The following is a 25644-nucleotide window of genomic DNA, read 5'->3' on the forward strand; positions in this document are numbered from 1 at the left end:
TCATAATTGGTGTGTAATATGACGAGCAGTGTTTGCAAAGGTGATTTAGCCACTATTTATTCATTTTTAGCCACTGTAGCAGCGTGGCTCTAGGGATGGCAGTGATGGTCTGTCCACCACTGTGGTCCAGACTGAAATAACTCAAATGAAATTTAGTTCAGATATTCTAGTTCCCCATGAATTGTAATAACTGGAGACACCTTAACCTTGCATGCAACGTCATCATCAGATCAGGTTTAGTGCTAACTAGCCAATATTAGCCTGCTAACGTCCTAAACTAAGATGGTGAACATTGTAAACATTATACCTAAACATCAGCATGTTAACACTGTCATTGTGAGCATGTTAGCATGCTGACGCTAATTCCACTAATTTCATTACGTTGTCTATCGCTTAATATAACTCCTCCGTAATTATTAGCTTATTAACCAATAACATATTATATTTAGTAGATGGCATTATTTCAAAATATTTATTTTTGCAAGAAATGAACAGCAAATATCTCATAATGTGTGTGAAAAGGACTGAAAAGCTTTTAAAAGTACATCTAATCAAAACTGTAAGGGGATGCAGTAAAAAAGCAAAAACCTTAATCACATTAGCTTTGTCCCTTTAAGCTGATATTGTACATGTATTTTATTTTAATTGGTTTGTATTTAAATTTCAATTGTTGCAATATTTCATTGGTTCACTTGCAGTATTTTTTCCTCTTCCCATCTGACACACAGTCATGATCCTTGACTGTGCTGTTCATTTCTACCTCACATTTAACAGCTCTAACAAGAAGGTAATGACATCATCCTATGTCACAATCAGGGGTTAATTATGCAGAAACTGTAGAAACTTGAATACTGTTAATTGTCTGTTTCCAGCAAACTAAAGGCAAAATGTAAACAGTGAAACTGGAGGGTTGTGGCTCATTGTCAGCAGGAATCAGCCACTTAAAGTAATCACTATTCCTTCTGAGTATAACTGGTATTTCCATCCTCTTATTCTTTTGAAATTATACTGGATTCTGGACAAACTCTTGCCAGTTTCTTCACTATAGATGTCGTTACTCCATTGGGCCTGTTATGTTATGAGACCTGTAAGAAACAAACAGCCGTTGATTCCAGTATTTCATGTCTGTATGTGCTGCAGTGTTAAGTAGTGCTAAAAATAGTTCAAGTTCAAGTTGTCAAAATGGAACACATACAGTACTTGTAAGTTAGCATGTTGAAAGGCCTTAAGGGTTGTAATTTGTTTATATTGGCGTTAAAGGACTTTATGTGAGGTCCAGAAAAGCAAGGTATAAGTAGGTACAGTAGCTCTGAAGTGAAGCAGCTGGTGAGCTTCTGGTGAGACAGATGAGATTTTAGGTCACAAATAGCTGGAAATCCTGTTATATTCTCACTTCAAATAATGCACTCCAGAGTACCCGAGGAAGTCGAGTGTTAGTTTAGGCAAACATGTATTCAGTTGTGTTGCTTCTGTCTCTGCAGTAGACTTAACTGAGAGTCTTCACTTCAACAGCACCAAATAAAGGTTGAATGATGCTAACGTGTAAACATGATGATGTGAGAACTTTTATTTGCAGCACCTCTGGTCCTGTTCAGAATTCAGAACATACTGAATCATCTATAACTGTCTCATTAGGCTCCGTACTGGCGTTGGTGACACTCGATAAGTCAAACCATTCACTTCCCTTTCTGGCACAAAAACAGAGCCCCTAATAGCACATGTTCACAGACACAATGAGAAATAAAAGGGTATTACGCTCACAAACACATAGTACAGCAGCTACAGGTAAAGAGTTACTGGTTCTCTGATTATTTCCGTTCAAGTCCAAGAACTTGTCTTTGCTGATAAAGACCAAGGACTTGTTTTTTCTATAACAAACTACTGTAGCTTCAGCAATAACAGATAAAATGGGAGAGAGAGTTTGACAAAGGGCAACAGTCTTGATGGAGAGGAAGATTATTATGTCAAGGTTTATCTTGTGCACTCTGGTTTGCCACTTCTCTTCTAGATCCTGCCGATGGACATTTAAGAATCAGGGCATTTGTCAAAGATGTCTGAGCAAAATGTTGCTCCATTGTCTCTCCACTATTCCAGTATTGATCAGAAATAATGGTCCTCTTTCAGTCACTGGAGGAGAGTGGTGTTAAAGCCCCATATACTCCAGCAGCTTCCCAATCACTGAGTATAGAGCAGACACAAAGTTCACTGGTATACTCCAACCATTTTCCTTTAAAATATTTCAAATAAGAGCTTCTGTTGATGATATAAATCTTCACAGGTACTGACATACTTCATGTCTTTGTATCATACATATCTGCATTATATTTTCATAGTAACTCTTGAAAATGGATACAGTTGGATAGCTGAGCGCTGGGTTAGTCCACAAAAGCGGTACTCTGACTTCATTTCGGCTTGATTTGATCGCGACGACAATGTACAAATGTACAGACTGGCTTCAGTCTGCGTAAGTGTCCCACACTCGAAGAGAGAACACTGGCAGGTGGAACTGAACCACGTCGACACAAAAATAGAAAAACAGAATTTCTGTACATATTTAGAGGGAGGAGTAATGCCACACGGTCCATTTTCCTCTGAGCTGCACTGGTCCTCCCATCTGCTTGGTATTAGGAGGGTCCTCTGCACGCTCCCCCCGCAGTCTTTAGTGTCCATTGTTGAGCAGATGAAGGAGCAACAACAGAGGGCCAAAGGCAGCTTGAAGCATTAGGCTGGGAGGTGAAGCAGAGTTTGGGAGGCTGTTGGATGGCAGGGTGGACTGGCCCACTAGTAGCTCATTTCCCAGCGCCTGGGAGGAGACAGAGATATTTGTTTGTGGCTGCTCTTTTTTTGGATAGTCCAATGCTGATGATCTGCTAATATTATAATGTGTTACAAACAGCCCCTCAGTTTCAGGTGATCATCATTACACATCATGTAAAAGCAGGCTAGTGATAATGTCTGCAATAATTATGTATGTAATTACATTTTTAGGAACCTAGGAACTATTCATCGTCACTTGGCAATGAAGGTGGACGCTGCACCCCCCCCAGTCCATATAAAGAGGGTGGATGTGTGGGTGGGTAAGTATATGGGTAGAGGGTATTGCACCCACAGGTATAATTAATTTGAAATAATGCTCGTGACCTGAGGATGATGTTACAGGCTATTAATTTGCTGATATTGTGTAGTCTGACTTCAGTATTACTTTATATTACTGTGGATGTGCCAAATGATGCATTAAAATTTTCATAGCCTGAAAAACATCATAATCAGCTTCACATGATTTACCTCTTTGGTTGTTGCAGTGACACAGAAGGAAAAATAATTAAAGCCACAATGTGTAGAATTTGGAAACATATGCCCACAGTGGTAGTATCAAAAACGACACCATGGATTCATCCATTGACATTGAAAATGAATGACTGAAAAATAAAACTGCACCAATTTTTACTGGGATTTTCACATCCAAACATAAGTGAAACTATAATAATCACGCAAAAATTCCACACATAGTGGCTTTAAAATAGATAGTTCACTGCTAAATGTATGACTGTGTGAAGCTGTTGAACACTGACCAGGACAAGAAAACTGCACACCTGTGTTGGTATTATTGTATCCAGAATGTTCCTCATAGTTTCCATGGTTTCTGGTGGAGAAGCAGTGTTCCTGTTTTCTCTGCTGCTGTGGCCGGAGCTGGGTGTACTGGACTGGCTGAGAGTCGGCTGCTGGTCTGATTCACTTCCAAACGTCATGAGAGCGTTCCCTGAAACATGAGGCATAGCACAGTAAAGCAAAACTGTTAGCACATTCAGCGGCATTGTCTTGATATGTTTTCATCAAGTTCCACTTATGTCTTATTCAATCACGGCTGAGGCCTCTGGTTCTGAATTGTAAATTTAGCATGAGCTTTTTGCTGGGCCAGAGCTCGTTTGGATTTGGTCAGCGGAGGCAAGAGAGAGAGAGAGACAGAGAGAGAGAGAGAGAGAGAGAGAGAGAGAGAAAAAACGAAAACAGAAAATACTCAGTATTCTCTTCAAGTATCCAAGCTGCACCTGCCTCTCTACATCGACCTCATTAACTCATAGACCATTTGCACTGGCCAAACAACTCTGAGACCTCTCTCTGTATCTCTTCTAGGCAGGGGGCCCGAGGAAAGACTGGCCAAAGATTCACCTCGCCGCACACACCAAGCAAAGATACCCATTGTGTGTACAGGTTCAATGATAGATATATACTTGCTGAGGTCAATAATAAGGACCATTAATTATTCACTCTCCAGAGCAGAGGTCATAAGAGTAATGGAAAGATGGCGTTAGGGTGAGAATTAGCATAAAGAAACACGGTAGAAGAACAGAAGGCACAATAAATTACACTCCATATAGGACTTCTGGATTAAGGCTGATGTAGCACCCTATTATGAAGTGATCCTATGTGCTCACCTTTAATCCATGTTAGTGTTTCCATTATTTATGTAATATAATTTATTTATTACTGTTCCTAAATTGCTCAGCTCACCTTCTTAACTCCGTTATCAACACCATTCTTACTGTAATCCATACTACTTGACATGCAGTGTTGAACACGTTTTCTATATGGTACTCTTTTGATACATATGTTGATTTTAGTAGTGTTAAATCTTCTGCCATCTTTAGTCTCATTGTTGCAGCTGTCCCTACCATTCATATTTCAGAACCTTTCCTTAGTGGCTGTAACAGCTGAATATTTGGAGGTGCAAACCTCAGGCCTTAACAGAACTGGGAACAGATCACACCATGTTAAGTCACATGCAATTATACCCTCAACTCCTTGCTGTATTTTTAACCATGCTATCGACGTAGCTCTATAGACTGCAATGTCAGTCTTTCGGTTAGTTGGTCAGTCGCTCACTTTGGTCCAGACTGAAATATCTCAAAAACCACTGGATGGATTAGCATGAAATCTTGTACAGATATTCATGATTCCCAGACGATGTAACCCACTGACTTTTGTGATCCCCGGACTTTTCCTCTAGCCCCACCATGAGTTTGACATTTGTGGTTTTGAGTGAAACAGTCTCAACAACTGTTGGATGGATTGCCATGAAATTTGGTTCAGACATTCATGTGTCCTCCACAGGATGATTTGTTATGGCTATGGTGAGCCGCTGACATTTCATCCAGCACCATCATCAAGTCAAAGTTTTAATCTGTCCAATACTTTGGATTATGACCAAATACTTGAAAAACTAATGTCATGCCCGTCAGCCTCTGCTGTACTTTCTGTTTAGTGCGAATTAACAAATATTTGCCTGATAAAAACTAAGATGGTGAACATGGTTAACATTATACCTGCAAAACATTGGCACATTCATTAGCACATTCACTGTGAGCATTGTCAGCATGTTGATATTAGCATTTACATCAAAGCATCTTTGTGCCAAAATACACACACACCACCATTTTATCATAGTCACAAGACAGTGATTTATGACTGTGCTGACCAATGTGTATTTGGTGCCAGTTAGAGAGCAGTTACAGTAGCCTATGTGCACAATATGTAAATAAACAAAGTATAAAAAGCAATATATGTTTTTTTGTTTGGTTTCGATGTTAATACTACATTTTGAAAAATGTACAAAACGGAGATATTCGTGTCCAAACTAATCAGCAGTTTTCTGAAGAAAGTTTTCATGAGTTTGCTGGTTGTAAAATAAATTCAAAGAAGAGTTCATCAGGTGTTTGGAGGAGATTTAATAAATATACAATTACCTAACAATCACAGGGCCAGCTCACTTATAATTCACAAAGAAGTGACTGTCTGAACACCCAGGTGGAATTACCAAGGAAACAGCGTGAAGGGGATTATTAATAATGAGAGAAGATGAAGTGAGCGGGTAAACGGGAAGGAGAGGAACAGAGAGAGAGAGAGAGAGCATACTGTTAATTCCACAAAAAAAAAACAGGATCTCTGATTTAAGTACATCACGCTCTGCTGCTATTTGAGCATGCTGAGAAACATCTGTCTCACTGAATCCCAACAGCTCTGTCAGTTGAATATGCGCTGTAGTGTTTCTCCCGCTGGCCCACAGACTTTATATTGTGATGACGTCACAGAATTTTAAATCGCTTTCCTGAGCTCAAGGAAAGTTTTACAAATAAAAAACCTCCATGGATAAAAAATTAATAATAGAAAGACTCGTAATTGACCTTGTTTGCAGTTTGATGCGTCCCTTCAGTTTTACAGATGTCTCTTTTATAATAGTGGTCTATAAGGAAAATACTTTTTGGGATTTTTTCACTGTAATACCCCGAGTATATTTGAAAAATGAATTATTGTTTTTAGGGTGTACGACACATGCAACTTGTATTTGAATGCAGGAATTGAAAAATATAACTGCTATTGTGATAAACAGTTAAATAAGTGCAATTCTGATCTTAGACAAGCTGTTCATCATTGCAGTCTGATGAGTTTGCGTCCTTGGAGCTAAATAGAAACTGTATTTTACAGTACATGTGGTGTCTCACTGCTGTTTGGCCTAGTTTTCCTGTGAAGAGACTTGGTTGTTCTAAATTGTCAGTGAGTCATGACCAGAAACAGACCTAAGTGTATCCTGGAGAAAAAATACATATCAGCTCTTTCCCTTGAACTGCACGACACTGGTTAAACAGGACACTAAAATAGCAGTCGCATTTTTTACCCCCCCCCAATACCTCTATACAAACACAACCTCTACCCCAAAAACCTGAGTCAGTACCTTCCAGTAGATTGTGGAAAGAGTGACACTCACGGAGACAGATGTTGTCGGTGAAGTATCCCAGGAAGTTATCACACTCTTCTCTCCGGCTCCCGCTGGCTGAGCAGGAGCACCATGGAGCCACGCTGGACGTGGAGTTGTCGACATAGTTGGGAGTTATTGTACTTCCTGCAGAGAGACCACACCAGGCCTCAATCAGTATTAAATATTCATTCTCCTTTGAGTTGTTACACTGTATTCATAGTGCTTTATTATCTGAAACATTAATGGACGCTGCATTTATTATACGCTGACCTGATGCACAGGGCTGATCTAGTATTGTGTATTGTTGGTTAGACTGGCTGTGTGCTGACTCGTACGATATAATAGAGAGACACTGAGAAATACTAAAATTTTCTCTTTTTTTAGGTCACAAAGTCTCTGGCTTTGAGATTTTTTTTTTCTGTAAATGTTTTTTTTTTCTTCAACATAGTGGAGGTGGGATTTCAAGTGCTTTAATAAATACAAGACAGGAATGAAAAGTGTGTGTTTGTGCTGAGGGGCACCATTTGAGGTTCTTGAAATGCATTAGGTTAGCTCCTCTCTCCAGTGTGTGGAAAAGAAGTGGCTGATCTTTTTCTTTTACGAACTGTTATAAAACAAATGAAACGCAACTTGCTATGTGTAAAGAGCCTCTGTTTTTCTGTAATGAGCGTTTTTTATGCTTTTGTATTTCAGACCATGTTGAACTTGTGTCTTTTGGTTTAGAATTAGAAGTTTCATTTCGTTCTCCCACTCGCTCTTAACCTGTTCTGTATTTATTCATTTACCCTCTAGCTGGCTTTCGCTCACTCCTGCCTCTTTGTCGCTGCACAGTCTTCTCTTTCCTTCCATAACTCAGCATATGTCATATTCCTTCTTCCACATACTGTCTCTTTCCTCCTCCACCTGTTCATTTCATTTCATTTTTCCCTCTCCTCTATGGGTTCGCTCTCAGTGTGTTACCTCTCAGGTGTGCACATACCTATGAGCCCTGTGTAGGCGAGGAGACAGGCTCCATAGTTCCCTTGCTTGCAGCCACTGGCAGACATTTCGGAGGGTTCGCAATCGTACTGAAACTGTGCCAGACGAGACCTACAGAAGCAACGGGCAGTGGTTAGCAAGAACATGATAGATCCCAGTATTGTTTTAAGAAAAAAGTTTGCTGGTTCTCTTTCGTACATTCTTTCTACTTCAACTTAATTAAGAGTTTGCCACTCTGACACAAAGAAATATTGTTAGCCGTGGTGAAGACTGAAAGCATTGGACTGTAATGTGAAAGTGATAGAAAGAATAATATATTTCATCCCCCAGACCTGGGATCATTAGTAAAGCCCTCTGAGTGTAATGGGGCTGTGAAAAATAATGGCCATGACCAGAGATAGCAATGAGCGATAACTCTGATCCATCTGGCTCTTTATCTGTGCTAAATATTTAATGTGTTATTCCAACGGGCTCTCTGGGGTGTTCTAACCAATGGTGGTAGAAAGCTTTAGGGTAAAACAGCGGGCCATTTTGTTGATTGAATGGCTGTTTATTTGGTTTCAAAGAGCCATAATACTGAACAGCACTGGCCCAAATATGTATGGTGAGTATATGTAAAATCTGTACCCAAGGACTACTTGTCTAAACTGGGAACGATGAAACACTGGCTCCGCTGATCCGCTGGTGGATCATTAAATTAAACAAAACTGGAGATTATGATCATATTATGGCAATATCTTATTGTATCCATATGAGGCTATGACTAAGTGAGAAATAACTTTAATATCTGTAATAGACATTAGAGAAAGACTGTTGTTGAAATAAATGGGAGTCAATTAAATCTTCCCTTTAGCTCCGTTCTAACCTGCACACATAGTCAGCGTTGCAGATCCTCATCTGTGTAATGCAGTTGGGTTTTTCCACACTTTCGTAAGAGCAACTGGGTACAATAGTCTGCCTTCGACGCTCTGCGCACGCTGTGTCCGTACAGGGGCAGAAGAGCAGTTCGTGTGTGTAGTCGGCAGGGACTCGGTCAAAGAACCTGCGCAGAGCCTTATTGCATTTAGGCCGGTTGCACAGACCCGACTTGGCAGTGGGTTTGATACAAGCTGAGACATATTCTGTGCGGAGCTTCTGGCACAAGTCGTCCACATTGCAAGCCTTTGCTGCATCCAGGCAGCGATTCACAGTTGTCATGCCAACATCAGAGTCTGTGGATGGAAGTAAGGTCAGAGAAAAGTGTAGATATCAGTAGAAGAATCATAGCAATAGAGCAAAAGATTTTTGTGTTTATATGGGTAAGAGCGTATGTGACCTGTGGTATGTTCTCAGTTTATTTTTTAGTTTATGAAAAGAGAACAATTTCTCTTTTAAGGAACATGTATAAGTATAACGGAGTGGGTGTGTTTGCATTATTTGAATGCTTTCCATCCTAGTAATTAAAATGATCATGATAGCTGGCAATATGCACAACCAGACTTTTGACATCAACTGGTGTGCCATTTTTCAAAAGTACATACTGCATTTTGATATTCAGTAGAGTGACGTCTATCCACTGTCTGTTGCAAAACCCTCTCGTCCTCTTATCTGCAAAATGTGAATCACTACGAAGTAACTATGGCTATTCCTCCATTTTTTATTTCAATGTTACACAAGCGCCCAATCGTGTGTATTATTGGAAATTGTGCAGATGTACAAACAGTCACAATTTGCTTTTATCAAACCTTCTGATCTGATTATAATTTAGGGGTGTTTCAATGTGAGTTCAGCCTGAAAGCCCTTAACAATGGCCATCAGGCTTAAAAGTGTGTTGCTGCAGCTTATGTCAGCAGTCGTTAATTATTTGGTCTATTGTACTTTGCATTTGATGTTACAGATGAGTCTTTTTTGTGCCCTAATAGTCACTGACAACTGTGTTATTAACCGAATTCCTGACATCACATGTAACCAGCAATTAAGTAGGAGACAGAGAGCAAGATAAAGCAATGCAGACGCTGATTTAAATAATATTCAGGAAATGCATAAAATATTAGCTATCCAATTATGTTTAGAATCAGATGTGAAAACAAGTGTAACTAGAGTCATGCGAGTATTATGCGATCTGCAACAAAAACATCAAGACAACTTCCTGCTCTCTTGCAACAGTGAATAAAGCAGGAAGCAGATTTTATGAGTGGTCATGTTTGGGGGAAAGAGAGAACCCTGGTCCTCCGTGTGGCAACTTCTGAATGAACCTTTTGTGTACATGCTGCCTGGGAAATGAGCAACCACCTGACCTATTTGAGATGCTTGCTTCACAGATGAGTCATCAGTTGGTCAGATTGGTAGATGGATGTTTGGCCTACATATGCCTTTGACTCTGGGTTGAAACTCATGCAAACAAACTTTCCAATGCGAGTCACTTTTTCATTTCTTCCTGAATGTTCTCTTATGTAACCATGAACAAATAATTATCTTAACATTAGTTTTTGTTGCCTTACCCTACTTTTAACTAATGTTGTTTTACTTGCTTAAATGTAAGCTTCAGTAAACCTTTCACACATGAACAAGTAAAAAAGGCATATTTAGTTTATGTTGTTGTCATTTAATGCTGGATTTGTTATTTTCATTTCCACAAGATGTAATCTGCTTTTCAGAGTTTCAGCTTGTTTTAATCAATTCAATGAGATTGCATTGTTATATGAGCCTGAGGCTATAAGAAACAATGCCTGGATTAGTATTCATTGACAGTCATGGATTATGTTATTTCAACTGAGTCTGGCAAATGAATAAGGTTGCCATCCCATCCAACAACCGGAAGACAAAGATATAATTCTGGATGCTGACATTGTGTTCAGATGAATGTAAATAGTTGTGTAACTGTGTCTGAAGAACAGCCGTGGGCATGCTTCCAGGGAAGATTCAGTCTAGTCTTGTAATAGTGAAGGAACAAAACATCTTCAAAGGGTAAAATGGTATAAAACAAGGTGAAAGTTAATTAAGGTCAGAGAACTTGCCAGCTGTAATAGAGGCCAAGCGGACGTAGTCGTAATCCCTGTGCACTGTCTCATAGGGATAACTCTCCACCAGGTTGAGTCCTACAAGAATAACAGACACAGGTAGAAACATTGGCTTGAATAACATGAATAATTCTCTCATGTTGTGATTTTCTTTTAGCCACTAAATCTTAATTTATGCACAGATAAAAGTCTTCCAGTTATTAATGTTTCATCTGTATTATTTTTAACAAACTTCAACTACTTTATGTAAACAATGAATTGTAAAATTAAGCGTGCTGTGTAGACGTCATCCAGTAAGTGCTGACCATGTATGATGGACTGATGAAGGCTCCAGTAGATGCTCAGGCAGGTCTTCTCCTTCTTCATGCCCCGTTTACACTGGCAGCCATGTAATGGGCTGGACAGTAGGGCGGACACTGCGTTGGCACACTGGCTCCTGGCACCGGGGCCCAGCTTCACGCTGCCATTGCCTGCCACACACTGACGCAAAGTCCGCAGACGTGGACTGCAAGTCTCATCACTCGAGCACGAGTCTCCAGCCACCAGGCAGTCTCTGCCGGCCAGTATAACCTCCAACAGAGCTGTGAGAGAGAGAATCAAAGCACAACAGAGAGCAGAAAGATAAGGGATTTGAGATGGCAATTGAGGTGTAAGGTTATGAGATGAGACGGAAATGAGGAATAAAGGAGAAGCAGGCTGAAACATCAGCCAAAAATGTTAGGAATAAGACGGGAAGAGGGCAGGAAAGTAGAAAAAACATTTTGAGGGGGAAAACTGTTGTAAGGGGATATTGTTAGTTAAATCAACTTATTATGTGATCCTGAAAATGTGAGCATGTATAGGTGAAATTATCTTGCTTGTAATCATTACAGCACTCCTCTAATACCAACTGGTGGTATTTCAATGGATGAAGTTTTTGCATCTCATTGCTCTGTTGCCTCACATTTTGAGATGCATCATGCATCCGAAGTTTGATGACACTCTGAGTAGGCATTCAAGATATTGCGTGTGATGGACTGTGTTCAGTCCACTATTTTCAGGGTGAGAGACAATCAAGAAGGAATTTACTGGAGGTTTTGTGGTTTTAGCCGCCTAGCTCTAGGGATGTCGGTCTGTCCACCAAGAGGTTGGCATTTGTGTTTTAATTTGTCCAATAATTTGGTTTATGACCAAAGCTGTACTGCTAATTAGCAAATGTTAGCATGCTAAACTAATTTATACAATGCATTTATATAGCATGTTATTCCAAAGCACTTTAAAATTTACAATTTTGACCAATGGGAGCAAGTTGGAGTTCATTGTCTTGTCAAGGACACTGAGGTGTGGACAGGAGGAATTGGGGATCGGACCGCCAACCCTGTGTGACTAGTGGATGACCCACTCTACCTCCTGAGCCACAGCCGCACCAGCTAGCGGATTGTAAAGTAGAATGAAGAAAAGCATACTGATCACTAAATACTTCACAATTAAAGTGAACCTTGATAGTTAAAAGCCTGGGGAATTAATGAATACAGAACTCTCTTTGCAACCAAAAACAGACAATTGTATAAAGCAGATCACCTCTTGGCTCTGTGGCTGTGGTACATTATTTCTTCACCCGAAATCTCTCTATGAAAATAGTTTTTGTATGAGCTGTTATAAGTTGATAATAACTTTGCTTGAATTCATTATAGTGGATAACATGCTTTGTGACTCTCCAGTATCTTATAGTTGGGGCTGCAGGTTGCAGCATTTGCTGCCATATTGTGAAGAAAACGGCCTCAAGGCTGAAGTGCTTTAGGAATTCTTACTAACTTGTCACAGAGTATAAGTTATGGAATATTGTATTTTTGATGCATGCTGATTATGTATGTATTATATGAAAGATCTTGAGTAGCAGGCTTATACAGAAGCTAAACCATGCTCTCTCACTGATTCACTGACGAACCTTGTCCTGAGTAGCTTTGACTCCCTCAGTTCTACTGCATGAGTCAGGGCTATTCAGCGAGCCAGAGAGCTTGAATAATAGGTGTGTGTCATGTACAAAATATACAGAGAACATTAACAAGTGAAAGTACTATAGATATTCATCTGCTGCTGCGAAGCCTATGCAGTACCATGTTCGTTTATTGAACTCTATCTTAATGCGCCAACGTGACAGCTGGTGAAATGGGGGTTGTTGGTATTCTTTTGCATCGCTGGGCTCGAATGGCAGGATAAGTACTTTGGGTAAACATGTGGGATCAATAGAAAAGGTGAAATTTATGTTTAAGTCATGTAGATACTAGTACAGGTAGTTGTAGCGTTGTTGGTAGGGAAATCATGAGGGAAGACAAATGGAAATGCATTATGACTGCATTATATTATGTTATGGTCCCTTTGTCCCTTGTCTTGGAAACAGCATGTTCATATGGAATTGTTGTGTATATGTAATTTACTGTGCCTTTTATATCCTGCTGTGTATCGAGTTTGAGTCGAATTGTAATCACTGCCTGCATCATGTTCACAGGCGTTTGTTTGAGTTTAAATACATTGTCAGTGAACATCAGTATCAGCAATTTTGCGACTTGCAAGACACATTAATTAGCAACATTTCCTATTTATGTTTATAGAGAGCACATTTGGGATCATAAAGATTTTAACTTAAAAACAAACTATTGGAGAGCGAGGCATTTATGGAAGATGGAGCAATATGATTTCTACACAAACATAATTATACTCCTCAAGATGTTGACCCCAGGTATAAAATGTTGACAATTAGCAGTATAACTTTGTCTTTGGAGAAGTCATAGAGCTCATAAGCCACATAGAGTACAGACACTTGCTGGAGTTAATTGCGGTGGAGGTGGTGAATTTTTACAAAAGAGCTGCCACTCGTCTTTTGAGTCTTTCTACTGTTGCACTCCCTGATGTTTTTTTTTTTATTATACTGCTACCGAAAAAAGTACAATGGCTTCTAGAAAAACTGATTCTGGTTCTGTTAGTAGCTGCTCCTGCTCTCCACAATTGTTGTTGTGTTATATGGCATGTTTACGTGCGGTTTGAAATTATGTTTTATCAAGGAGAAAGAAATAGTAATAACTCAACATATTTTTTTTCCATTTGTTATCACTGTTTAATCAATTACATGTGCTTTCAAAGCTGCATCTTTACACAAACCCCAAAGGTGAAGTGAGTCTCACTAACATCAGGAGTATTCCAAGTTCCCATCCCCTATTCGGCACATGTCAGCTAAGTGCATCCAATACAGACATGTGGATGCTGGGGGGGGAGTTCCCACCCACGCCAGCGTCCTGGAAGGCCAGATGGTCAGTTGCAAATTCAAGGCAGAGTTCCCAGGCCCTCCTTGCTATGTGTGTCAGTTTGTGCTGCCTGGGCAGAAGCTGGAATAGACACCATACATCATGAATGCAAATGAGCCGCTTGATTTGACATTTCCAATAAGCCTGTCTCAATGTACCGGTGGGTTTAGCCAATTAACCATGTCAGTAATCAATGTGTTCTGAGGCTCAGTTAAGTCCTCAGTTTCCCTGCCACATAAATCACTGGCAGATTAGCTGATCAGTTACCCCTGCGCACGGACTTAATGGTCCACTTCAGGAGAGATAAAATGGAAAATGAAACTTAATGAAGTCAGCTGGAATGTTACCCTCACTCTTATATACGCACAAAGCAGGGAGTGTGTGTGTGTGTGTGTGTGTGTGTGTGTGTGGGGGGGGGGTAATGTATGGTGCACTTAATGAGCATCACCTTTGATTCAGAGCTCTTAAGATTTGTAAATTATCTTGATGGTTGGATTGAAGCTAGCAGCTTCACCATGAAGTGAGCAGCCTCCACACTGATGGCTGCCTAACAAAGGGTGTTTGGCAACATGATGCAAGTGTGTGTGTGTGTGTTTTTGGTGATTACTTCTGCATACTTTCAGCCAGAAACGTAGTTCAAACTTTACAATGTTAAGAGCATTTAGCACATCTATTGCAATAACCAATTCAAGTGATAATTCTCATCACTATGAGCGACCCCTTTCACATTGTCACATTGTTTTTCACATTGTCACATTGTTTTTCACATTGTCGTTTGATATGTTGTTATTATAAAAATATACTTCAGCTGCTCATTCTCTGAAAGCTTATTCAGCTGCATTTAGTTTTGGTGGCAGGCCTGGTCAAGTTCAGCAATTAATGTCCCCATTTATACATGCTGAACATATGCATTTGCTCATGAGTCCTTTTTTCTTTCAAAGTACTTGTAACAGTACTTCTTACAGGTCATTCTCCTTTTGCCACATCTTTTCAAGCAATATAAGCTGTAAAAGAAGCTTTAATCAATCACATTTATTTTCTTCAAAAACTACATTTTTCTAGTATGTGTCTGTATTCTTTTGAAATATCAACTTGAGCCAGATGAGAGAGATTTTTGAGAGGAGAAAGACATTCATCAAAAGTCATTAAAATGTAAAGGGTTAGAAATGGCACACTTTAATAAAATCCAAGTGAATATTAAAGCTGGTCTTATTCTTTATTGATCTTCTGCTGGTCACATTAAGCTCTTTAAGTAAAGCACTTTGCCTTTGAGAGAAAAGTGAAGTTCATCATATTGTGAAAGGGATGTAGGTCTTTACGTGTCCTATATACTTTGTTTGCTTTATCAGTTACAACTTCTCTTAAGTTATTGGCATAAGGGAGTATACATTGTTCCACCGGTTTATGAATCATCCTTGCAAAGATGTAGCCTGTATGTTTTCTGTTATAAAATGTTGCTGTCTGATGCTCTGCATAAGACAACATTATTTGCTTTTATGGCACAAAATTAGTAATTTCAGACATCAAAGCAGAGTAGATTGAATTTGGCAAAATATCCATCTACATTCAAAATAAAGCAATGTCAGCTCCATTCATACTTCAGGTTAGACATCAAACAAATAGCACATGAAGACCAAGAAAAGCCATTTAGTCATTTAGCTTCAAAGTTTTGAAAAGAGAAGCATTCACACTTTAATCAGAATAAGCTAGGTAGCTTATATGTGGCACACATAACATTTTTTAGCTTCAAAAATTATCCATTCAGCCTTTTCCAACTAAGGTTATTTTCAACTTTTAAAATGCTGCCTGTAAGATTTCCACATAAATGATTTACTCAGAACAGTTCTCACATTAGCAAACAATCTCAGCAACACCAGTTGAGTCAGTGGTGCGCACATTAAAGGTTCTTGTTGGCAGTGAATGGATATGCAGCTGTCTTCTGTCAGAAAAGACAGTAATCTTGACACACACATACCACTTAGGTATGCAATATACAGTACTTAAGGCACAAGACAGGAAATGCCATCAAAAGCAGGTAGTAAGAAACGGGAACAGAGGATACTCTGGTGATGGAGGGACGACCAATAGCAGATAGGAGTAAACGACTCACATCAGCAGTAGTATGAAGGGCCTTAAGTGACAGAGTTTGTGTTACAAAAACTGCCTCACTGACTGATTTGAATGCGATTAATGATTGTAGAAGTCAGCTTATAGTAATCACCTCACGACATGCATGAATGAGATGCTCTGCTTGAACGAATGAGATGGATCGTCTATGTCTGCTTATATCAGGCAGGTAGTTTTGTTAGTGTAGACTGTATTGACATCCTACTATATTACTTAACCAATTAATTCATCGCGATTTTTAAGAAAATTATGTTTTTCCAAAAGTTTGTATGAAGTAAATTGTAGTACATAACAGGAGGACAGAGCTGGACTATGATCATGCTTTCCACTATAAGCAAATTCAAAATGTCTGCTGTGAGAACTTTATGTTTACACCAACTGTAATTAACTTCTTTATAGGCTGCACCAAGTGCCACCTTGGCAAAAATGGAAAAGTTTAATCATCATGATTTCTGTAACATGACACAAAGAGTTACACAACACTCCTATTCTTGTGTATACAAGTCCAGTGTCACATTAAAGCTATAATTCTTAAGATTTCGATGAAATTAAACTCTGTTTTTGATACCACTTATGGTCGACCTCTCTATTGTAGCTAACTGACCACGATTGTTCATCAAAAATGCAATATCAAAACAAGACAATGGTTTTTTACAGCATTTTCTGTCAGCGGATCTGTTTTGAATACAAGACATGATGTGATGCACACCTGCTGTTGTGTGGAAAATTATTTCGCGCAGTGTGCAGCAAGAAATCAAACGCAGTTGCTATTATTATTGTCTGACTTCTTCATTAAAACAACGTGGCTTCACAGATATACCAGTTACTCCTCTGTTGTATTTCTGACAAAGTAACTGTTCAAGTAAAGCACTGAAAACCTGTACCCCTCTAGGTGACGTCTCAAAGATAGCATCAGATCCCGAATAGGAGCCATTTAGCTCCCTGATAACCATCTCCCCTCCTACACCAACACCACCACCCCTGTCTTTAATCATTGCTTTCCGTCAGAGGAGCTTCAGGCCAGAAAGGAGATGGTCCCCCAGTTTGTACTGAAGGAAGCCGAGCCTTAACTCACATTGCTTTCCCCATCTCCAAACATGGACACAAACACTGCATAAGGACATGTAAGTCAATAACAAATATACATAATCTCAGGGAGTATCAAGCATTACCAGGCACTCAACACGTAAAAAAACAACAGTATTGCAATCTGCTACTCTAAATCCACTGTAATGAATTGATAATAAACCCAATGTCATAGCCTCTTCTTTATTATGCTGCATGTGCCTACGTCTCTCCCCTAAGGCGCTTACAATGACAAATATGCTTAATATTAATCACTCACCATGTAGTAACACGGGCATGTTTTCTTTTCGACCGTGTGCATTTCACTCTTTCCTGTGTTTTTTTTTCTCAGATTACTTTCCCCCCATATTTTTGAATTTCGCATTCTCACTGTGCAGTTTGAAAAAAGAAACAAACGCACAGATTGATCCCGTAATGCAAGGGCTGCTGTGTGAAAGGAATGAATTGTAAACAAAAGATTATATCTGAACGCGCTGAAGATGGTGGTTGTTATTCATGACTTGAATCGCTGCTTCGAGTGAGCACCCCTGTCAGTTTGATCCAAGGCCTAGATGCTGTAAGACTGACTGGCACAGTTGCAAAGGTCTTGTAGCATTAAAGTTTGTTTGTCTCTTCGGAGTACGAGCTGACTAGTAACAGCTTGAGCCTGTGTGTGTGTGTGTGTGTGTGTGTGTGTGTGTGTGTGTGTGTGTGTGTGTGTGTGTGTGTGTCAGTGTTTGTGTTCTCGTTGTACTATCCTTTTGAGAACCAGTTTGAGTTTTGGTCTTTGAATGAGAACATGTGTGCAGAGGTAGCTTAGAGGTTAAGGGGTTTGGGATTTAAAGGAGTGTTAAGTAATTTAAGACATTAATCAACCTCTATCAGCCACAACTTTGACAGGACTCAGGCAGTGGCGTTCAGTTAAAGTCACATGAGATCATATTACTGCCTGGATGAAGTGTTCTCATAGCCACAGGGTAAGAACCAAGATTTAGAGCAAAAATGCAAGAGACATTCAGTGAAGATAATTTCTCTCGACAGAATCTGCCTTAAATACTTATGTAATTAGGAGGAATGGGGTTCAACAGGAAGAATAATAAAGAATAACATTTACCGTGCTCTTAGTTTAGTGTGTTAATTATAACTTAACACAAAGTTCAGCTGAGGCTGATTGGAATATCATTAGTTTTACAGGTATTTCTTTGATTATTCAAATCAGGCGATCACCAAAATTATTAAAATTCATCCTGTAAGGGAAATTAGTGTCTGTACCAAATGACAATCCAATAGTTGTCGAAACATTTCACTAAGAACCACAAATGTGAACCTCATGGTGGCACTCATTTCAACATAAGGGATATAAACTAAATCATTATCACCAAATCGTCATCATTGTCCATTTGATGTTTGATGGTGATCACTGATGATTTACAGGTGCATGTGTGATGAATTAATGATACTGTGTGTGCTGTAAATAGCCACTGCTCTGGTGTTGTACGAGGATTTTACAAAGGTGAAACTATGGTTCTTTGCAGAATGTCATTTGTGAATGATCTAAAGCCTTTTGGAGGACACAGCATGTATGTTTGTATGTACAAAGAGACAATTTGACAATGATTGATATCTGTGAACATTTCATTAATGTGATACAAAGAATATGCATATTGTTTGCCCTTGTGCAGTTGTAGTCTTGAACCTACACAGAGTTTAATGTATGTGGGTCCTGATTGGCTAAACACTACTCACAAGGAAACATTAGAAGGGCCGGCTCTTGCCAAAACCAAAGGTGAAGCAAAAACATAATTTATCATTTCATTGATAGATATCTGAAAAACAGACGTGGCACTGGTGTAAACACTTAAATTTAAGCTAACCTGAAAAGAGACTGCCTGAAAATCTCAGCCATCACTCTATTGTTTACCTCTCTGAGGTGAAACCGAAGCAACATACTCCACTGATGTGTGTGTGTTCTGCAAAAGCCTTAACCGTTCCTCCTCAGGTGGTTTCTAAAAGCTTTCTGAACCACCTGAGGCTTATATCACTGGCAGGCTGAAATAGTCTTAAAGCCCTGGGCCAAGTGCCAGAATTCAAACCAGCTCAACACCACCCACCTGCTGACACAGAGACACACACACATACAAGCAAAGTACAAATCCGCAGCCTGTTTTGTTCCAATTGAGCCATAAGAAAGACTACAGGACAAAGACTGTTGGAATAGGCTCACTCCACTGGTAGTACATCATTTGTGGATGACAATTTTCTACCTGGAGCAGTGATCAGATACTGTCACTGTAATTTTGTTGGGACTAACAGGTAGCAGATCTCAACACTAACAATAAACAATTCTCTCTCCCAACTGAGGAAAACACCAGACAGACAAAGGTCTTAATACAGCCAGTGCTTCGGTACAGAGACTGCAACTAATCCTCTGATTATTGTCTTAATTCATTGTTTAATCTATAAAATATCAGAAAATAGTGAAAAAGTCTCACCAGCCCAAAGTGAGTTCTTGGTTGTTTTGTCCGGTCAAAAACCCAAATATTGTTTACTGTCAAAGAAGACTAAGAAAAGTAGCAAATATTCACATTTTAGAATCTGGAACAAATGAATTTTGGGCATTTTTGATTAAAAAGAATGACGTAAGCCAGTAATTATTAATAAGTCATTATCAATTGTCAAAATTGCTGCATATGAGAGACATCAATCACTAGCAAAGTCATCTGACAAAACTAGCATAAACACAGATTGACAACACTTTTATTGTGTTACACTGAAATTTAACAAAAGAAAGAAAGTTGACTTCATAACATCACTGCCACACAGCCCTCATTTCAGGTGTGGAAAAATGGTGGCTTGGTGTGGACGGACAAAAATTGCATTGTCAAATTTAGTGGCTCAACGTGTAAAGGGTCTGAGGAGACATCCTGCAGTTCATCAACATATAAACAACATTCTATAATTGCAGGAGAAGTTAAACAAGCTTCATGTGGATGTCAAATAGGAATAGGGTTGGATTGTGTTTTGTTGAACTCGGAGATATCGCTTAAAACTAAATTATGAAAGGTGTTCTTTTGATATGTAGAATAGTTTCCATCAAGTTAAATGTAATTCATTTTCCCAGATGTGCATAAAATATAGGCTGTGATTATTTAGGAGTAGGACTGAAGTTTTGTGTGTGTGTGTGTGTGTGTGTGTGTGTATGTGTGTGCGCACGCCAATTTTAATGTCGGTGTGAAGGCTCGTCAAGTTCAATCTCAATGTCACACAACAAGGACTGCTTTATCTTCACTTGGAGATGGTGACATTATGAGTGCATCAACTATTGGTATGTAAAGGCTGCAATTAACTTATCAGCATATCGTCCTTTGCTTGCAGAAGGGGCGGGGGGAGCGTGACACATCATGTTTTTCACTCACTGTGAAAGTGCTGGCTGTCTGCAGCACTGAGCGGGGCTCGCGCCAGCCAACCAGGGCGTACAAATGATGGTTCGTCTAAAATGTAGGGTGTGAAACGCAGGGCAAATACTGATCCTGATTCATTAAAGAAATTCGTCTGTCACACTGCAAGACGGTTGCCAATCACATCTCGCTTATATAAGATCAGAATGCATTATAAACAGGCGCCAACCTTGTTAACATTGCTATTAGTCATCTCCACGGTGATTAGATTCTTACTGTGTCTTCTAGAACACCTGTTCGCTGAGCCCTGCCCCCCGAGTTACCGTTGCTATGCCTATCAAGCGCTCCACTCTAGCATGGCACATATGCAGTTTACAACAACAATAATAGTAATAATAATATAACAGAATTACCACTTAAAGTTCTTAGTCATTTTTGAAACTGTGTTCTTCATTTTAAACAGAAGAAGACAAAAGCAGGTTTCCTATTTCTTGCAGGCTACCATTTTTGTCAACTGAAATTAGCTAGCTATGGTTTATTAAGCTAATGTTAGATTGACATCTTAGATAAAAAAAAACAATGTGAAATCAAGAATCTTGTACAAGTGGTCCTAAATATGCACTTGATGGATATCGGCCTAAAAGGCAAAAGCAAAAAAGTCAATATCCTGACCAGTTGATGACGCCATATAGAAGAAGTGGAAATAAAGGAACAGCATTGTTCTTGTATAGTTCTAGTATTAATTGAGTGCTTTGCTTGCATGCTTATTTTTTTCACTTTCAACGTCATAAGACAGAAGGACGACTAACCACTGTGTTTGTAATGCTACTGCTAACACTTCATGCTATCTCGGCTGGAGTGTAAAATGCACAAAATCGAAACTCTGAACCTGAACCTAGCACAGAAACCCCGATCAGGGAACAGTGCTAACTGCTGGGCCGTTCAGGTTGACATTTTCTTGAGGAGAAATTAATTGGCCTGACGTTTGTAGCTTTTCAAGATTTTTACAATAGCACAGAAGCTGAGCATGATGACATACTGTATATGTTTAAATGAAGAAAATGGAAGGTGAAGAAGGAGACAGCCTGCAGTTTATATGGCAGTGGATAAGAGCTTGACAGTGCTCTTCTCATCAATTTAGGTATGTATCTCAAGAACTATATCTCCTGTGGGATATATGTTTACATTTGGAGAGAGAGGCGGCTTGTGTCTACATTTTAAGGTTCTATATGTGCTTGAAGAGTTAAAACTGTGGGACTGAGCAGTTTAAAAATGTTTGTCTGATCTAGAAGAATCACTGCTCTAGCTGATCACATCACACTCTCAAAACGGCTGTAAAAGCAGCCTCTCTTGACTTAAATTGCTCCAAAACTGTGTAAGATATCACAACACAGAGAACAACTTTGGGAGTTCAAAGACATTTTAAAGTTTGAGTCTGCAGCCCAACGTATGTCAGAGCAGTTGAATAAAATTTTTTTTTACATAAAATTGCTGTAATATGCTTGTAAACCACAAGTATGGGCGCACATCTCCTGAATAAGCTGAATAATTTAATGTTTGAACGATGTTTGCCAAAAACCAAAATGGCCCAACAGAAGAACAATAGCTGGCCTTTGCCCAGCACTCACACAAATAAGAGGGAAATATTTACGGAACAGTAGCAGTGCTGCTTTAACAAAGTGATTAAGTGTTAACCTTCTGTCAGGTCTGATGTTGTGGCAAGGCCATAATACCTGCCAGCTGTGGCTGTCACTCAAGAGTCATTACAGGAGGGGGGAGGGGCCACGCATACCAACCCGATGATTGATGGGCACTTTCACTGATGAGACTCTTCAACAGCAGAGTCCTCTGTGTTGCTCAGAGTCCCAGCATGCCCCCAGTCCTTGAGACCCGTCTGTTGTGTGTTGTGATACAGCAGAAGCAGCCACAATGAGAGGAGCTCACACATGAATCTTGAGATAGGGCTTTTCAGCTGATTGCCTCCACTTGCCTCCATTGCGATAAAGAGTTGCAACATGGCAATTTCCGTAGTGTTGCTTATGGTAATAAATCTAGGTGCTTTTGCTGTTTCTCAGTTTTATGGGTCCAGATGCATACTACACTGGTGATGTGAAACAACTGTCTAGTCTGTTTTAGCTGTAAAATATTTAAATGTGTTGCATGGCCTTTATAAACCACCACTGCCTTAAATCTCAGTTTGATTTTATGTCTACATTTTCCTCCATTATCTGTAATTGGTGTCTTCACACATACACCGAAACCACTTTATAAAAGAATATCAGTGCAGGGAAATTATCATTCACCCAGAGCCGACATTAAGATGACAAAAAGTGAAATGTGGGTCAGCGTGACCAGATGTTAAGCTGTTACGGTAGACTCCAGAGCAGAGGACTCTGTCAATCATGCGGGACCCGTGGGACTACAACAGTTATCTGCAGTAGCTCAGTTACACGACTTCTTTGGGCTCCTTTGTGATTCACTGTTTTAAAGCCTCAGATGAAAGGTCACAAAGGGATCGACACTAACACAGCCTAGAGCCTAGAGATCAAAAGGAGCAGTCAACACATGGGCTGAAGTATAAAGTCTGACACCAGCCACTGCTAAACAAACAATTTCTTGTTAAGTCTTCTTAACTAGTGTTTCTGTGTGTCGGAACTGAGCTGCTTGTCATAGTGGGAATTTGCAATATGATTGCAAAGGATATGTGAAAGTCATTCCTCAAGGACCTGAAACCTGGGCACCTATTTGTCATCTTCAGAGCTGTCAGTCATGCTTACAACACTGTTACTGATAGATGACATTTACAGTCAGATGCTGAAGTGTTGTGCAAAGTCTTAAAGAAAAATACTAGGAATACACCCAGGATAGGATGACAGTGAGGCCTCAGCATTTTCCTCTCCTCGTTAGCATGTCACAGGAGTGATTCATAACATAGCATGTGGCCTTGCGTGGCTGTAGAGAAGCTTTCAGTCACTGCTAATCTATATGGTAATTATTTGATTATTTGTGAGCATTTTAATTGCATGATATTTGTTTTAGGATGATTTTTCAGTATTATGTTTTGTTCTGTTTTATTCTACGGCCCTTATGTGTAATATAAAATGTAAAATATAAAATGATGTATGGTTGTTCCTCTTCAAAATCTTCTGGTTAACATTGTGACACTAGCTTCTGCAGCTTTATCATCTATTAAGTGTTTGTTGTAAACAGAAACAGAGTCTCACTGAAACAGCTATCCATTATTCAGACAAAAACCCATTAGACATTTCTGTCACAGTTTGTAGAACAAAAGCAATACTGTTCCTGAAATGATTACAATTTTCTTTTTTACTCACTTCAACTTAACTTCCACTGGCAATAAACCATAACAATGTCCTAATTAATTTCAGCTCTGAAATTCATAGTTACTCAGTCAAACAGACTGCCTGGATTATAGCTTGCAGGGCAAACATAACTGAAGCTAAAGTATAATTGAATAAGTGGCTTTCTTAACCATGTTTGCTGCGTTTCTGTAAAGGTAATGGCAAAGAATCTAGAAAATGTTCAGAAACCAACAAGCTGTGTATTTGGAGAATGAAAAAATTAATATGACAAGCTGTGCACAAACCCAAAATAAGTACATGACGGGTGCTGTAATTCCAGCCTCATTCCACTTGCTTTCATTCCTTTCTTCCCATGTTTTTGCCATCTTTATGGTGGACTGAAATCAAAATTTGCCCATACAGCTTTTATGTACTTTGCCAGAACTGCTCTAAAATACATATGGACAGATGTGCTGCAATATTTCAACAAAAGGCCGTTTGAAAAAGATTTTTCAACATAACACATTTTACAATTTTTGCATTGTCATAGCCGTCACTCAAGTGTCAAAAAGTGCATTTGGAGGAAAGGGCTCCCAGCAATCTGGAGGTAAAGTCCTATTCTAAGTGACAAAATAATGTTGATGGTAAGAAGTATAAAGTTGAAGCTGAACAGAGTCCTCCTCTAAGTGGTAGTAACAGAGAGAGCTTTCATAACAATCATCTCCTCATCACCGCCATATCACATCACCACTGACTGGTGTATTTTGCAGCAGTGTTCTTTTTTTGTGGAGTTTCTGTCCTGCTTTCTTATACCCCATTCAGACTGACATGGACATCGGATTTCTGTCTGAATAGAGCTGAGAATTCAGATAAGTGATTTCGGACACCCCTTGTTCCAGAGGTAAAAGTATAAAGTATAAAAAAAACTTGATTTCTCAGAAACAAAGCTCGAAAAGCTGGTGGCCATAACATAAGTCTATAGGAAGGTTACATTAACCAAGAAACCCCTGTGTTTCTGTGCTAGTAGCATTGAATATGTTGATGAGACTCGGATGTTGCTTTGATGAACTGGCTTTTATATTAGGGGAGGAAATGAATTTAATGATATCAACGCTTTGTTATTTAACCAACTGCTGGAAAAAAGAGAAAGAAAGAAGGAACAAGAGCGAGAACGGGAGAAAGAGTGTGGGTGAGATAAAGGAAAAGGAGCATGCATATGGAAAGAAACTTAGCTTTTGTTTGTTAATTATTCACTAATTTATGGTTTAGCAGTTAAGTGTATGGAACTACACTGTCGACTGGAGTCTCTGCTAACAGTGACAACCAGAGATTAATTTGAGACAGCTGTCTTATATGAGTGGGTCGGACGCACATTAAGTAGACCGACGTCATATGTGTGTCTCCTTTATGAAAGGGGTCTTAATGACAAAAGAGAAAAAGACAAAAGAGGGAGAATGGTAGGGAAGTAAGAAAGAGAAATCATTGTGATAGTACTTGGGTAAAGCCTATGAAACTATTCACCAACAGTAGTTTACATGGTTCGATTTTATTGTGTGCTACTTTATCATTTGTATGATAATCACATAGGTTGCTTTCCTTACTTTCCATTGTCCCTGAATACCAAGACCGTCAAGGCTAGCTCATACTGAATGCAATGTGTGTAACTCCCCAACAGCCCATTCAAGGATTCCTGGTGTGTTAATCTGTTTAAAAATGTATGTATATAGCCACATTAATGTG

The 25644-nt window shown here is 39.4% G+C and overlaps 1 protein-coding gene across 1 annotated transcript in view; it reads right to left on the reverse strand.

Annotated features, from left to right (window-relative positions):
* Positions 1 to 2659: 2659 nt before the first annotated feature.
* gfra4b (GDNF family receptor alpha 4b) overlaps positions 2660 to 25644 on the reverse strand; it is a 56354-nt gene continuing 33369 nt past the window's right edge. Inside the window, exons 2-8 of the mRNA XM_070913938.1 lie at positions 11037 to 11312; positions 10729 to 10809; positions 8598 to 8943; positions 7734 to 7843; positions 6764 to 6898; positions 3594 to 3760; positions 2660 to 2803 (exon numbers count right to left, since the gene is read on the reverse strand). Of these exons, the coding sequence (XP_070770039.1) occupies positions 2660 to 2803; positions 3594 to 3760; positions 6764 to 6898; positions 7734 to 7843; positions 8598 to 8943; positions 10729 to 10809; positions 11037 to 11312 (1259 nt within the window). The remainder of the gene's footprint in view (positions 2804 to 3593; positions 3761 to 6763; positions 6899 to 7733; positions 7844 to 8597; positions 8944 to 10728; positions 10810 to 11036; positions 11313 to 25644) is intronic.

The sequence above is a fragment of the Enoplosus armatus genome, chromosome 10 (genome assembly GCF_043641665.1).
Source record: "Enoplosus armatus isolate fEnoArm2 chromosome 10, fEnoArm2.hap1, whole genome shotgun sequence".
NCBI lineage: Eukaryota > Metazoa > Chordata > Actinopteri > Centrarchiformes > Enoplosidae > Enoplosus > Enoplosus armatus.